The sequence below is a fragment of the Salpingoeca rosetta genome (genome assembly GCF_000188695.1).
Source record: "Salpingoeca rosetta unplaced genomic scaffold supercont1.6, whole genome shotgun sequence".
Lineage (NCBI taxonomy): Eukaryota > Choanoflagellata > Craspedida > Salpingoecidae > Salpingoeca > Salpingoeca rosetta.
The window spans coordinates 352,085-366,887 of NW_004754928.1; the positions used below are offsets into that span (position 1 = coordinate 352,085).

The window sequence follows — 14,803 nt, forward strand, 5'->3', positions numbered from 1 at the left end:
GTATGTGTGTGTGTTTTGTGTGTCTTGCGTGTGTGTGTGTGTGTGTGTGTGTGTGTGTGTGTGTGTGTGTGTGTGTGTGTCTTGTATGTGTCTTGTATGTGTCTTGTGTGTGTCTTGTGTGTGTATGGGGGTAGGTAGGCAACCCAGTGAAGTGTGTGCTGATGGCCATGCCTTGCTCTCTTCACAGTTGCCTGCCTATGACAAAGTCTTGAGCAAGCCTACGGGCGTTGCTCCAACTGCCTGTGTTGTACTTGATGTGGTCTTACGCTTGATGGGAAGGCGTATGTGCTTGTGTTCGTGCTCATGTGGAGATTGCGCCGCCCGCATGAGGCTGGAGCACAGTACACAATGGTGGAGGAAAGCCGGGACAGACAAGGAAGCGTTTATTGGTGCGTGAAGCCAAGAAAGTGCAAGGCACTGGCGAATAATACAGGGTGATAACAAAGTGCAAGCAAACAAGCGAGGAAAGGAAAGGAACTAAGGAAAGCGCGCAAAGAAGAGAAGAAGGGAGGGGCTAGCAGGTGGATGCACAAAAGCATACGAGCAGACGCATGCACTCACACACGCATACACTCACACACACACACATACTCACTCACTCACACACTCACACACTCACTCACTCACTCACTCACTTACCCACTCGCGCGCACACACACACACATACACACACATTCACTCACTCACACACTCACTCACTCACTCACTCACTCACTCACTCACAAACCCGCGCATCAGCACCCAGGGTCGATGACGAGGACAGCATTGGCAGCATATGGCATGCCGTACACAAGCCCGTTGCCAGCAAGCACGCCGCCCCACCCCTTGCCCAATCCATCCAGTCCAGCAATTGTCGTCGTGTCCGTGGTGTTGGTGGTTGGATCAATGATGAGCACGGCTGGCGAGTTGTAGGGGATGCCGATGATGTCGCCGTTGGGCGCGAGCACGCCGCCAACCCACTTTGCAGAGGAAGTCTCACTTGCAACCACGAGCGTGTCTGTCGCGTTCGTCGCTGGGTCAATGATGAGCATCGACGCGCTATTCGACGGGATGCCGTAGATCAGCCCATTCCCTGCAAGCACGCCACCGTACCATTTGGACTCGACGTTTCCTCCATCCAGCCGCAGCTCATCGAAAGCAAGAGCTTCAGGATCAATGACGAGAATGGAGGTGGCAGCGACAGGAATGCAGTAGATGAGCCCGTTGGGGGCTTGGATGCCGCCGTGCCACTTGTTCTGGTCTTCAGCCAGCCCAGCCACACACACACACACACACACACACACACACACACACACACACACACACACACACACACACACACACACACACACACACACACACACACACACACACACATGCAACATCAGCATCCCGGGTCGATGACGAGGACAGACTCGACGTAAGATGGAATGCCGTAGATGAGGCCGTTTGGAGCAAGCACGCCATCATACCACTCGGCACTTCCGCCAAGTGTAATGTGTGTTGTCGTGTCGATAACGTGGGTGGTTGGATCAAAGTTGAGGACTGCATGTGAGCTGTATGGGATACCGATGACGTTGCCGTTGGGTGCGAGCACGCCACCAACCCACTTGTCAAAGCTTGTTTCCTCGGCGACAGGCAGCTGTTCAGTGGTGTTGGTGGGCGGGTCGATGACAAGTGCCGTCGCAGAGTGAGATGGGATGGTGTAGATGAGGCCGTTCCGTGCCAGCACGCCGCCATACCATTTGAAATCAGTGGAACTCAGGCCGCTGATGGTGGTGTGATCCATCGTCAAGGACTCAGGGTTGATGATGAGGACGGAAGAAGCTGCCGTAGGAATACAGTAGATGAGGCCGTTGTCTGCTTGCACGCCGCCATACCTTGGCCAGTACGCCGCCAATCCATTTTGCACCCATCGAGCCGAGCTGGCCAAATGTCATGGCACTTGGGGAACACACTTTGCCACGGACGCGGTCGATGGTGTTCTGCTGAACCTCAATCGCCCTCTGCTGCGCGGAGACAGTAATCTGTAGCGCATCATTCGTACTCTTCTGTGCATCAATCGTACTCTGCTGCTTTGAGACTGTCCGCAACAGCGTGGCCATTGTCTCGAACAATCCATCCACGTTCATGCCGTTCACGAACACGGGCTGGCTCATGGGATCGCTGGTGTTGATGTGAAGCGCGCCCGCATCATCCTCCACAAACACCACCTCTCCAACAACGCTGCTGATGAACGGCATCCAGCACACTGCCGCCGCCGCCGCCAGCAGCACGGGGAGCAGCATCATCCCACGTGCCTGCAGGCACCCCATCGTTCTCATCGGTCCGGGTGAGTGAAGAAGAACAGAAGAAGAGGAGACTAGGAGAAGAGGAGAAGGAGAAGGAGAGAACAGAAGTAGAAGTGAAGTGTGCCTTCCTCCTTCCTCGTTCTTGTGTCTGTTCGCAGGACAGGCGCACCACCAAGACAAGAGAAGACAGGATTGGTTTGTTTGTTGTTCGTTTGTTGCGTTTTGGCTGGTTGTGGTTGTGGACGATTGTTGGGAATCGTGCATTGGATTTCCAGCCACACACAAGCAAGCAAGTTCACTGACTGTTGTTTGTTGTGTGTTTGTTGGGGAAAGGAAGCACGTTGAAACGCATCCATCCATCCATCCCTCAGCCCTCCTTCCTTCCCTCAGCCTTCCTTACCTTTATCAGCTCATCACTGAACCGACAAGGACAGAGCACACACAGCACACAGCTTCATCACGCAGTGCAGAAGAAGGGCGTGAGTTGAACACATGTGAAGGAGGCAGCCATCGTGACTGAAGAATACACTGTTCATCCAAAGGTGCGTGTGTGTGAGTGTGTGTGAGGTCATTCCATTACATTGCATTGCATTGCATTGCTCAGCCTTGTGTGCTCAACACACGTAAGCGCATACGCACACATACATCACACACACACTCACTCGCCTGCAACGCTTCCTTCCTCGTCTCAGATCCGTGCAGCGTTGCAAGGCTGATGAATCGTACATGCTGTGCACCGTCAAAGCCCCCATTGCCGCCTACCTCACTTTCGACGACGTTGTCTGCATCGCCAAGGAGCAAAAGGTGTGTGTGTGTGTGTCTGTAAGAAGCGTACCACTGCTGTGATCTACAACACTCATCATCACCTACATCCGACCTCATGCCCATGCACGCGCATCACCATTTGTGTTGTCAGGGTCGTTAAGGTTGCCCCTTTCCCCGCGCCTCCGATGTCCGCCAACACCTCTGCCAGGTTTGCCTCATGTGCATTTGTGAGTGTGTTTGTGTGTGTCTGTGTGTGCGCGCGCATGTGTGCGTGCTGTGGTCGTAACAAACGCACCTCACCTGTGATCGTCCCTCAACCCTGTTCCTCTCCTCTCTCTCACGTCTGCTACTTCCCTCCCTCTCCCTTCCCCCCTCTCCTGCCCTCAGGACGCTGTTGCGCTTGGCCTCTCCCTCCTACCAACCACCGCAACACCGACACCGTCGAGGTCCTTGTCGACACATCCGATGGCCGGTGAGCCAGTGTAGCAGTGTGGTGTTGGGGTGTTGGGGGTGGAGATATGGTGTTGTGGTGCGTGCATGCACTCGTTTGGTGTTGACAAACATAATCGCACCTGCCCCAACGCTCATGCCAACCATCCAACGCGCGCAATAGTGTGGTGCAGTCATGACTTCATGGGGGTGAACCCGCGCATTCAAGCCGAGCACATCGTCGCGGAGATGGTGAGCTGTGGTGGTTCGGTGAAGCAGCACTGTTGATGGTGCTTTGTCCACTTTGATGTTTGTGGCGTCTGTTCTGCTTCATTCCTCCCCCACCTCACTTACACTTCCTCCATCATCTCCTTCCTCTCCTTCTCCCTCCTTTATTCTTCCCACCAGGTGACTACTGGCGTTGACCTTGTGCAATCGCAGCTGAAGTTTGGTGGCGGCGCGACGCTGTAAGATGATTGAGTTCGAACAGGACGCAATTGCCACCTGCGGATTCAGCATCCAGGTGCGCATCACCACGAAGGACCCGCTCAACGACTTTGCCCCCGATACAGGTGCACATGCGCTTGCGTGCGTGTGTTTGGGAATGGGAGAGAGGGGATTCGAGAAGCTCGTTTCCTCTTGGGAAAGGGGCACCAGTGGCGGGTGTAACGTCCCCAAAGGCACGATGCTTCTCGTTCTCAACACTTCTTACCCCTCGTCACCCATCATCACCCACGACCATGCGCAACAGTACGAGCCATTTACCCAGCAGCCGTCAGTGAGCCGCGAGCCGGAGCCATACACAACAGCAGCACAACCACCGGCACATGGCGACGAGGGAGAGGTTGATGAGGCGTCGCTTGGGCCGTTTGACGTGCTTGTGCACCACACGGGCATGCTTGAGCTGGTGCGCGCGCTCCTTGGGAAGCAGCAGGGCGTCATCAGCATCACACCACTGGACGAGCATCAGGGGCAGGTTGCCCGCGTCAGGTGAGCTGCTGCTGACTGGTTGGAGGTGTGCGGTAATGTTGAGGGATTGTAACCGGTTGAGGAGGTGTTCGTTGCATGCGAGGATCATGATGGAAATGACGACATGTGGTGGCGGGTAATGGCGCGAGGATGCGGCAGTCAAAATTGTGCAGTTCCTCTCGACATTCCGCACCGATACACCCTCAACTCACTCAAACACACACACACATGTGCAGCTGTGCGACGCGTGACGTTGGCGAGCGCATCCTGAGGGAGATGACGAACTTCCCGATTGGGCAGGTGCAGCTGACGGCCCGCCGCGACTCGGACTGCCCCGCCTGGACGGCGGACGAGCTGTGGTCCGTGTGGGTTGAGCCCGTGCCCGAAGGTCTCGAGGAGGTGCTGCCCTCGCTCGCCAAGGCAAACGGCGGCTTTCACTCGCACACGCACAAGCCGGACAGTCACCGCGTCAGGGGCACATTCAGGTCGGCGATGTGTGTGTGTGTGTGTGTGTGTGTGTGTGTGTGTGTGTGTGTGTGTGTGTGTGTGTGTGCGTGTGTGTGTGTGTGTGTGCGTGTGTGTGCGTGTGTGTGCGTGTGCATGCACAGATGCTCCGTCAACTTCATTCTGCATGAGCATGCGTGTCCTTCCCTCAACCAACCAACCCCCCTCCCCCTCCCTCGCAACAGGCTTGTGTCGCGGGAGAGTGCGGAGCTGATGGTCTGCCTGTACGATTAGCGAGACTTGCTGGGCACGAAGCTGAACGTGTTCCCAGACCCAAAAGGCAAAGAACTGGAAGAGCAAGGGCAGAGGCTCCACATCCTCCTCCCCTGCCTCGCCAACATCCATCACGCCGACGCCTGTTGCGGCCAGGCAAAGTGCATCACATTCTGCCTGACCGAGGCAGCCAGGCAGCGTGACGGCAAAAGGCCTGCCTGTCGCCATGCCCTGGCCAACCGACACGTACCGCAGCGTGCAGGCGACGCTGGAGCACGCCGGCGTCAACGTCCAGTCGCTGCAGGTCTTCCCGGACCTGCGCTGTGCAAGCGTTGACGTGGTCGCCGACAGCGAGGAGGCGTTCCGGAGCCTGCTGCCACTGCCCATTGACACGGCAGCGAGCGCCTGTCGTCTGGAGGCGCGCCAGGCACCGCTGCACCGCATTGTCGTCACGTGCACCTTGCACAGCAAGCCCACCACTGGCCGCGACATTGTGCAGGCGTCTGAGACGAACTCTGGCGGCACGGCGAAGCTTGTGCCCATCCCACAGTCCCTCAAGGACACGCTGTCCCGCACCCAGCCGTTTGCCAACACGCGCATGGCTGAACAACTACAAGAACAAAGGAGAACAACAGCAGGATGGTGGAGGTGGCAGTGAGGCACACAATGTTGCTGTCAAGCCCACGGCTGTGCACGACCCTCATCAGTACAAGAAAGAAGACGATGCTGACAGCGACGACAGCAAAAGCGGCGGCGCGTCCTCTGAGACCACGCTGCAGCGCGTGTTTGTGCTGGAGATGACAGACACGCGTGCGGCGCATGCGTACGTGCGCAAGATACAATTTGCCACCTCTGTCTCGCACACGTTTTTGGCGCGGCTGTGCCACCCGAACGACGTGCACGTGGCGGTGCTCGACCCCAAGCTGGGCGGTCTCCTGTCGGACCTCGTCGACGCATTCAACAAGAGCAGCGTGGCCAAGGACCTTGATGTGCTGGCGGCTGCAACCACGGGCAACCGCATCTGCTTCACAGGCAGCACTGCCGTGCTGGTGTGGTCGCAGGCCAAGCTGCTTGCAAGCTTCCTCGCGCCCGCCTTCCACCCGTTTGCCCGCAGCGACCGCGTGCTGGGCGACGACAAGATCATGGAGCACGTCCTGAACGACTACGGCCTCAAGCTGGTGCGCTACCCGACGCTTGACCTGCTGCCCCACGCCGACACGGCACACGGGGCCATGCGGGATGTGTGGCGTTTGTGCGGCCGCCGCCCGTCACCAGCACCCCGCCCATCGCATCGCCCGTGGCACCCCAGCAGGCGCTGATACACACGTGCGACCTGGACGGCGCCGCGTCATGCTGCTGGAGTACTCGCTGTACTACTACCTGGATCAGGACAGGGAGCGCGGGCTCAGCTACATCAACAGCACCGTCGGCGCCAACATCAAGTCGCAGATGAAGATCAGCGTCACGGGCATGCAATACCGCTTCCTACATTCGCAGCTGCTGGGGCTGGCCCGCAGGTTCCGCGTGTATGTGCGCAAGCCCAGCGCAGAGGACAGGGACGCGTGCGCCTCGAGCGTGCCCCTCAAGCGTGCCCGTGACCGTGGAGGGCATGCAACGGCAGCTGACGGCGTTTGACAACGCGGTGCAGGACACGCTCAAGGACTACCTGTGCCACATGCTCGGCCTGCCGGTCATTGACACGTCGCACGTACTGGAGATGTCCGAGGCGGACGTCACCTTCCTGAAGCGCAAGCTGTTCAACTACCTGACCAAGGCCAGTCGCACGCTGTGCCGCAGCAAGGACGGCGTGGTGAGCTACGTTGCGCCACAGGACGTGATTGGCACGTCCTCTAAGCGCAACGTGTGGATGGTGGCTGGCCGCCGCGATGTGATGCAGACAGTCATCCCAACGACGGAGTCGACGTTCCGCACCATCGCCCACATTCAGCCCACGTGGTACGGGTGCCAGGTGCCCATGTCCGTGGCCAAGGAGCTGGTTGCTGGACAGCAAGCTGAAGCGGCTGCGCAAGAAGGCGTTGGTGCTGATGCCGGTTATACCGCATACGCGGGCGCTGCTTCGGCAAATTCTGCTGGGACTGCTGTTGCTATTTCCACTGCTTCTTCTGCTGCTGGCGGCGATGGGGTTGGCTTGAGTGAGCAGGCAGCGCACCCAGGAGTCGGATCACAACAGCGAGCACAGGGCACGTACGATTCTGGCAGGGGTGACAGCCTGTCGACTTCAGTGCCCACGCAGTGCCTTGAAGGACTGCGCAAGGAGATGGCGGCGGCGTCGGTGGTGCTGCTGCTGACCACGTACGAGAGGCTGTTCCCGGCCAAGGTGAAGCAGGCCGTGTGGGAGGTGGAGCCATACCAGTACCACGCCATCAGCGAGACGCTGCCCGCGGTGCAGCTGCACGCGTAGATTCGCGAGGGAAGCATCATCAACGACCGCGACATGAACGCCGAGACGAGCGGGCCGCCTTGCGGTACAACGAGGCGCGCGTGCCCACGTCCGGTGCGCTGGCCCTCTCGTCCAACATTGAGCACGTGCTGCATATGGTTGCGCCAAACTTTGCACCCGAGTTTGGCAACACGGTGACGCAGACGGCTGCGGACCTGACGACGGCGTACCGCGCGCTGCTGAGGTTGGCGCGGGACAACAACATTCGCTCGCTTGCCACGTGCGCGCTCGGCTGCGGCGCCTTCCGCTGCTTGAGGTGATTGACGAGGTGGACCGCGACGGCACATTCTTTCTTCGACACCATCCGCGTGACCATCATCACCAAGGACGTGAGCACGCTGTCGGCGTTTAAGCAGACGTTTGAGAAGTACTATGGCGAGAAGGTGGGCAGTGGGCTGTATGAGGACCTGCAGCGCAGCGCACTGGATGGTTTGGTCGATGCGCCGGCCAGCTGATCCCATCCACACGTGGCTGTACACGGACCCAACGTACACGGAGCCGCCCTCCAAGGCGGAGCTGCACAACAAGGCGGCGTGGAACGGGTTTACACACGACGACACTCTGCTGATTGAGAACGGCTTCAACAAGCACCGGGCTGCCATCGCTGCTGAGCGCAAGCGCAGCAATGATGATGATGATGACGATGATGATGATGATGATGATGATGATGATGATGATGATGTTGGTGGTGGTGGTGGTGATGGCCAGAGCGGCAGCGTCGGCAAGCGCAGTGATGGCGGCGTTGCTGTGGAGCATGTGCGCGAGATGCTCAAGTTGATGATGACCAAGCCGTGCGGGCGCTTCCCCGACAAGTTCCTGCACAAGGAGCACTACAAGATGAGTGAAGAGGAGGCCGCCTGCTTGGTTGCCGACGCCCGTGCAACTAACTGCGGCTGCGGAGGACGAGCGCAACATGCGCCGGACGGTTGAACCAGATGTTATGTGGCGGTGGCTGGAGTACAAGAACCGCAAGGCGTGGAAGTCGGCGCGCTTCTTCAAGATCAAACTGGTTGACCGCTACTTCACGGTGGACTTCCAGGACCACTGGGTGTACGTGAGTGGAGCACGTGGGCATGCACATGAACGACCTACGCCTGAGATTGAGCGCGTGCGGCGGGTGGTTGGACGAGCAGCGGTCGAAGCTGAAGCCACAGGCCATCTTTGAGATTCCTGACCGCTGGGACATGCGCAAGGGCCAGCTGCTTGTCGACGTAACCAACGAGGATGAGCTGGGCCGCGTGCGCGCCCTGTTGGAGCCGCTTCGCCCCCGAAACCTGCGCGTGCACCGTGTGCAGAACGTGCCACTGTTCAAGCGGTACTTGGAGAGCGTGCAGCGCGTGTACTGGCGGCCCGCGCCACCAAACCTGTCCAACGACATTGCGCCGCTCTCTGGCGACGACAACGACGACTACAACGTATTTGCGCACCGCCTGCTGCACGTTATCTGCAAGAGCGAGCTTGGCCTGACCATCAACTACGCCAGCGCGGAAGGCTACTTTGGCTCGGGCCTGTATTTCAGCCGCGACCCGTCGTTTGCTGTCAAGTATGGCCACCACGAGGGCAGCACAACAGACAAAAACGACACCACCAGCGAGCGGTGCGTGTATGTCGATGTGTCGACGCCCCAGTTGAATGACGTTGCTGCTGGCGTTGCTGATCATGGTGTCACTCCAACTGCTGTTTCTGCTGCTGCTCGCCATGGTGACGAAGGAGAAGGAATTGGCCGAGTTGCCGCTGGTGAAGGGACCTCGGGTGGTGCTGAAGGTCCTGGTGGACGCACGACTGCTTTTGCTGCTGCTGGGAGCGTGCTATACGATTCCGTTCGCGGTTTCGACGGCGATACGGACATGTTTGTCATCTATGACAACGGCATGTGCTTCCCGGAGTACACCATCTCCTTTGCCGATGATGCTGTTGATGTTGAGGAGGAAGTGGATGATGAAGAGGAGGAAGAGGAAGAAGAAGATGACGCGCCAGTCGTCTGGGAGCGTGAGAGTGATGGCGACCGTGGAGATGATGCTACTGCGGACGTGGAAGATGCTGGAGCGAGGGGCATGCGACTCACGGCTGGGGATGAGGATGGTGATGGTCCACCACGTGATGGTGGTGATGGTCCACTACTTGATGGTGGTGCTGGTCACGGTGGCGATCAATCACAACGACCCCTGCCACCCCAAAATGATGTTTCTGGTGATGATGGTGCTGTCGCTGAGAACAACGGCTACGGGGCGTACGGAATCAGAGGCAGCCCCCACCCCAACAACAGCCCCAACATTAACAACAACAACCACAACATTCTTGGCAATGCCAGCAAACGTATTTGTCTCAGCCTTGGCTATCGTCAGGTCGCTGGTGCCTTCTTGAACGACTCAGCTAGGCTAGTGACAGTTGGGTTGGTTTGGTACGCCAGTTTGGTTGTCTCGCGTTATCGAGGCTGCGGAGCGGTTTGTTTCGTGGTGAGTGTTGTTCGTAGCGGGTGGTGTTGGCCTGCTTTGCGTTTGTTTTTCTTCCCTCCCCTTCCCTCCTGTTCTTTGTTGGTGTTGTTGTGCAAGACTGCACAACGCCGTTCGTCATTTACATTCCTTGCAGCTAACCAAGCTCGCGTTTGGACTTGCGTGCGGGATTGCGCACGTTTGTTGATTTGCGTGTGTGTGTGTGTGTGCGTGCGTGTGTGTGTGTATTTGTTCCTTGGACCATCTTTCCTTTTCTTCTTTGTCGTGTCTTATGTGAGGGAATACATGCTCGCACTCAGCGCATTCGTTCTTGATTGAGTGTGCGCGTTGCTAACAAGCTTAACCGTGGCAGTTGTTGTGAACTAAACAATGCACGTGTGTGAACCGAACAATGAAGGTAGAGTGCGTTGGTGGAAGAGAGGGTGGGGGTGTATAAATGTGCGGTTGAATCCGTGTTGAACCCCATGCTGATGTAACGTGGATGGAAGTTCATTGGCATGCGTGCTGATGACCCGAAGAACTGCGATTGTCTTGTTGTACTGGAAGTGTTCTTTCTTCCCCGGCATGAACACTTCGTGTTCCACAGTTGTGGAACAGCTTCTTCCGCTATCCCAATGCACGTATTCGGTTGGGGGTTGAGTCGTTTCAGTTGGAAGCAAAAGAACGATGGGCAGCGTCAGGTGCACAGGAGGCATTGAAGGAGGAACATTGGGTGATGCAGGATGCAGTAACAATGGTGACGAAAACGAAAGAGGTGCAGAAAGGGCACACATATGTGCACACACATACACACACACATCAGCATCCTGGGTCAATGACAAGGACAGACTGTGCAGAATGCGGGATGCCGTAGATGAGGCCGTTTGGAGCGAGCACCCCGTCGAACCACTTGTTGTTGCCGCTAAGACCGCTGATGGTCGTGGTGTCGGTGGTGTTTAAGGTTGGATCTAAGATGAGGACAGAATTTGAGCCATTTGGGATACCGATGATGTTGCCGTTGGGTGCGAGCACACCACCAACCCACTTTCGAAAGCTGGTTGCGGCTGCAATGACAAGCTCGTCGGTTGCGTTGGTGGCTGGGTTTATGACGAGTGTCGTTGCAACACGGCCTGGGATGGTGTAGATGAGACCGTTGCGTGCAAGCACACCGCCGAACCACTTGTCGCTTGTGGAACCCAGGCCGCTAATGGTGGTGAGGTCCATCGTGAGAGAGACAGGGTTGATGATGAGGACGCTTGTCGCATCCCGTGGAATGCAGTAGATGAGACCGTTGTCCGCTTGCACGCCATCGTACCATTTGTACAGCTGGCTCGACAGCCCGGACAGCGTGGTGATGTCGGCTGTGTTGGTCTCGGGGTCGATGATCAGCACAGACGTGGCAGCCAGGGGGATGCCAAATATGAGGCCGTTTCTGGCCACCACACCACTGTACCACTTGCGGCCACGGGACCCGACTGAGTGGATGCTTGTGGTGTCAACCGTGTTGGTGTCTGGGTCGATGATGAGCATCGTCTCCCTGTTTGAAGGGAACATGTAAATGAGGCTGTTGTGTGCCAACACAGCACCACTCCATTTGTCGTTGTCTGTTCCAAGCCCAGAGATTGTGGTCGTGTCGACGTTGTTTGAGCTAGGGTCAATGATGAGAACAGAAGGGGAGTTGAATGGCGCGGCATAGATCAGACCGTTGTTGGCCAATACGCCCCCAAGCCATTTTGCACCCATTGAGCCGAGCTGGCCAAACGTCATGGCACGCCTCTTCAGATGGCAGAGCTCACCGTTGATGCTCTGCTGCGCCGACACGGTGCTCATCAACATGCTGAGCGTCTCGTGCACGTTCACACCATTCACAAACACGGGCTGGCTCATTGGATCGCTTGTGTTGATGTGAAACGCGCCCGCATCATCCTCCTCCAGCGTCACCTCTCCAACAACGCTGCTGAGGAGCGGCATCCAGCACACTGCAACCGCCACCAGCACGGGAAGCAGCAACATCCCACGTGCCTGCAGGCACCCCATCGTTCTCACCATATAGGCAGAGAAGAAGTAGAAGAGAGGAGAAGAGGAGAAGAGTAGAAGGAGAAGTAGAAGTTAAGTGTGCCTCCCTCCTTCCTCGTTCTTGTGTCTGTTCGCAGGACAGGCGCAGCACCAAGAGAAGAAGAGAAGACAGGATTGGATTGTTTGTTGTTTGTTTGTGGCGTTTTGGCTGGTTGTGGTTGTGGACGATTGTTGGGAATCGTGCATTGGATTTCCAGCCACACACAAGCAAGCAAGTTCACTGTTGTGTGTGTGTGTGTTTGTGGAAAGGAAGCACGTTGAAACGCATCCATCCCTCCATCCCTCAGCCTTCCTTCCATCCTTCCTTCCTTCCTTCCATCCTTCCTTCCAGCGGCCTTGCCTTCATCAGCTCATCACTGGACCAACAAGGACAGAGCACACACGGCACACGATGTCGGTGTCTTGCTGTGTTGCACTCCACAGCTTCATCACGCAGTGCAAAACAAGGGGGTGAATTGAACGCATGTCAAGGAGGCAGGCATCGTGACTGAAGAATACCCTTGCACCCACAGGTGCGTGTGTGTGTGTGAGTGTGCGTGAGGTCATTCCATTGCATTGCATTGCTCACCCTCGTCTACGCAACACACGTAAACGCATACGCACACATACATCACACATTGCTTCATATGACACGTGCTCACGCATCGTCTGCCTCTCTTCCATCACCCCCAGCCTGTGCTGATGTACCTCACCTCCTCTCGTGTCTTGCGTCGCATCTGACGTCGTGTCGCTCTCGTCCTCCCGCCACCTTCACCACGCTGCCTCGTGCCTCTGTGAACATAGTGTCCATGCAGACAAGGACGCACACAGGTGCACCTGATGTACGTGTGTGATGCAGCTGTCCCTCTCTGTCCAAGACACTCCCCAGCCACTGCTGCCGGTATCATGAGGAGTGTGTGCCTTTCCTCCCTCCGTCTGGTTGGCACCAGCATGCATGCGCGCAGCGCCTCCTCTCCACTAACACGGCGTGCTCCTCCTTCACCAGGACAGGTGCAAGCATGCGTGATGTTGAGTGTGAGCCAGCTGCCAGACCGTGGATGGAGCAGCAGAAGAACAACGTGAACCTGCTGCTGCTGCTGTATGTGGCCAATCGACTCCACCACCACCACAGCAACAACAGCCATGGCGTCTCCTCAGGCAAAGTCCACCGTGTTGTGTGGCTCGTGTGCTCAGAGCATTGCGGCCACCTTCAGTGACAGCAGTAGTGTCGGGCCAACGGTGATCAAGACCACACTCATGATTGAAGACAACACGGTTGCTGTTGAACAGCTTGCAGAGATGTCATCAGGCAAGCTGGCAGACATTGTACGCGACGGGCGGGTACTCCGTTGAAATCGTCTCACCGCGAAATCAGCGTGAGTAGGAGCAGGCTGTTGATGAGGTGTCCACCTCCTCCACTTCAGTTTCGAGCACACCTGAGAACGGGGAATCGGCGCCCTCCGACAACCGCCAACACGCTGTTGCCGACACTCTTCGGAAGCCATCACCCCACCCCAGCACAGCAGCAGCTTCCCATGCCTCTGGGGTGCGTGCATGCACTTTTGTGTGTGTGTGTGTGTGTGTGTGTGTGTGTGTGTGTGTGTGTGTGTGTGTGTGTGTGTGTGTGTGTGTGTGTGTGTGTGTGTGTGTGTGTGCATCCTCACTTCGGCACCTCCTCACTTCCACACATAATTCTCGCTGGTACACACTGCATCGACCGCTGCGCTGCACTACAGGCATGTCGTGCGCCTCGTGCGTACCCAACATTGAGGGCGTATGCCCGGCGCGCACAGCATTGTGTCGTGTGGGCCTGCTCACTGGCACCGCGCCGGTGAAGCCCTGCAGCCATCATTGCCAGCATCGGCGAGGTCGGCGGATACAAAGGCCCGCGAGGAAACGCATACACCAGCACAAGACATGACGTACCTCAGCATGAGGTATGCGATGTGCGCGGCACTGCATCTCTGCTTGTCTCTTTTACTTGCATGCACGCATGCCTGCTTGTGTGCACGCATGCCTGCTTTCCACTTCAACCTCTCACCCTCCTGCTGCTGCTGCTGCTGCTGTTGTTGGACATGCATGACAGGCGACGCTGAGGGCTCTGCCCGGTGTTCAAATGGTGCATGTTGATGATGCGTCACGCCGTGTGGAAATCAAGCACGAGACCTACGCGACATGGTCACACGTGTGTGTGTGTGTGTGTGTGTGTGTGTGTGTGTGTGTGTGTGTGTGTGTGTGTGTGTGTGTGTGTGTGTGTGTGTGTGTGTGTGTGTGTGTGTGTTTGCACTTGTACGTGTCGCTTCGTCTTGCTTCTTCTCCACTCCCTCCTCCAACCGAATCCCTCCAACTGACTCTGTGTCTGCCCTTGCTGCAACGCCTTCTTGCCGCGCACCACCACTTGCTCACAAGAATGCCCTCTGTCATGCACCTCACACAACACCCATTTGTGACTGCAGCTCGCTGAAGGATGCTGGATGCGTGAGGGAGCTGGACCACGAATCGCCACCACCCACAGGAGCGAGATCCGCTTCTGGCTCACCACCTTCATCGTGTGCATCACCGTGGTTCTTCGTCGCGTCCATCATCGTGGCCGCGTGTGGCCAGACTCCTGGGATGCGCGCATCGTCGATGGCATGTCGCAACACATAGCCTCATTCTCTTCTTACTGGGCGTGGTCGCCTTCATTTCCCCGGTCAGCCGTTCTC

At 57.2% G+C, this 14,803-nt stretch overlaps 4 protein-coding genes across 4 annotated transcripts in view; 2 read left to right on the forward strand and 2 right to left on the reverse strand.

Annotated features, from left to right (window-relative positions):
• Positions 1-695: 695 nt before the first annotated feature.
• Positions 696-2,294, reverse strand: PTSG_02645 (uncharacterized protein; the record flags this gene model as incomplete). Its single annotated transcript, XM_004996087.1, has 3 exons — positions 696-1,235; positions 1,385-1,806; positions 1,850-2,294. 3 exons carry the CDS (start codon positions 2,292-2,294, stop codon positions 735-737), a joined length of 1,368 nt encoding a protein of 455 aa, XP_004996144.1. The 3' UTR covers positions 696-734.
• A 702-nt stretch (positions 2,295-2,996) lies between these two features.
• PTSG_02646 (uncharacterized protein) lies at positions 2,997-10,345 on the forward strand (the record flags this gene model as incomplete). Its single annotated transcript, XM_004996088.1, has 18 exons — positions 2,997-3,074; positions 3,423-3,507; positions 3,649-3,716; positions 3,873-3,931; positions 3,981-4,056; positions 4,216-4,454; positions 4,670-4,918; positions 5,123-5,161; positions 5,337-5,699; positions 5,731-6,391; positions 6,426-6,712; positions 6,738-7,554; positions 7,647-7,831; positions 7,880-8,001; positions 8,063-8,475; positions 8,513-8,661; positions 8,711-9,956; positions 10,201-10,345. 18 exons carry the CDS (start codon positions 2,997-2,999, stop codon positions 10,249-10,251), a joined length of 5,187 nt encoding a protein of 1,728 aa, XP_004996145.1. The 3' UTR covers positions 10,252-10,345.
• Positions 10,346-10,862: 517 nt separating this feature from the next.
• Positions 10,863-12,118, reverse strand: PTSG_02647 (uncharacterized protein; the record flags this gene model as incomplete). The annotated part of the gene is made up of 1 exon (XM_004996089.1): positions 10,863-12,118. The coding sequence occupies exon 1, from the start codon at positions 12,090-12,092 to the stop codon at positions 10,863-10,865; it is 1,230 nt and encodes a 409-aa protein (XP_004996146.1). The 5' UTR covers positions 12,093-12,118.
• A 1,123-nt stretch (positions 12,119-13,241) lies between these two features.
• The window catches only part of PTSG_02648 (uncharacterized protein), a gene marked incomplete at both ends in the record, with an annotated part of 4,540 nt that continues 2,978 nt past the window's right edge, over positions 13,242-14,803 (forward strand). Inside the window, 5 exons of the mRNA XM_004996090.1 lie at positions 13,242-13,439; positions 13,523-13,644; positions 13,936-14,035; positions 14,185-14,285; positions 14,555-14,733. Coding sequence (XP_004996147.1) covers positions 13,242-13,439; positions 13,523-13,644; positions 13,936-14,035; positions 14,185-14,285; positions 14,555-14,733 — 700 coding nt within the window. The remainder of the gene's footprint in view (positions 13,440-13,522; positions 13,645-13,935; positions 14,036-14,184; positions 14,286-14,554; positions 14,734-14,803) is intronic.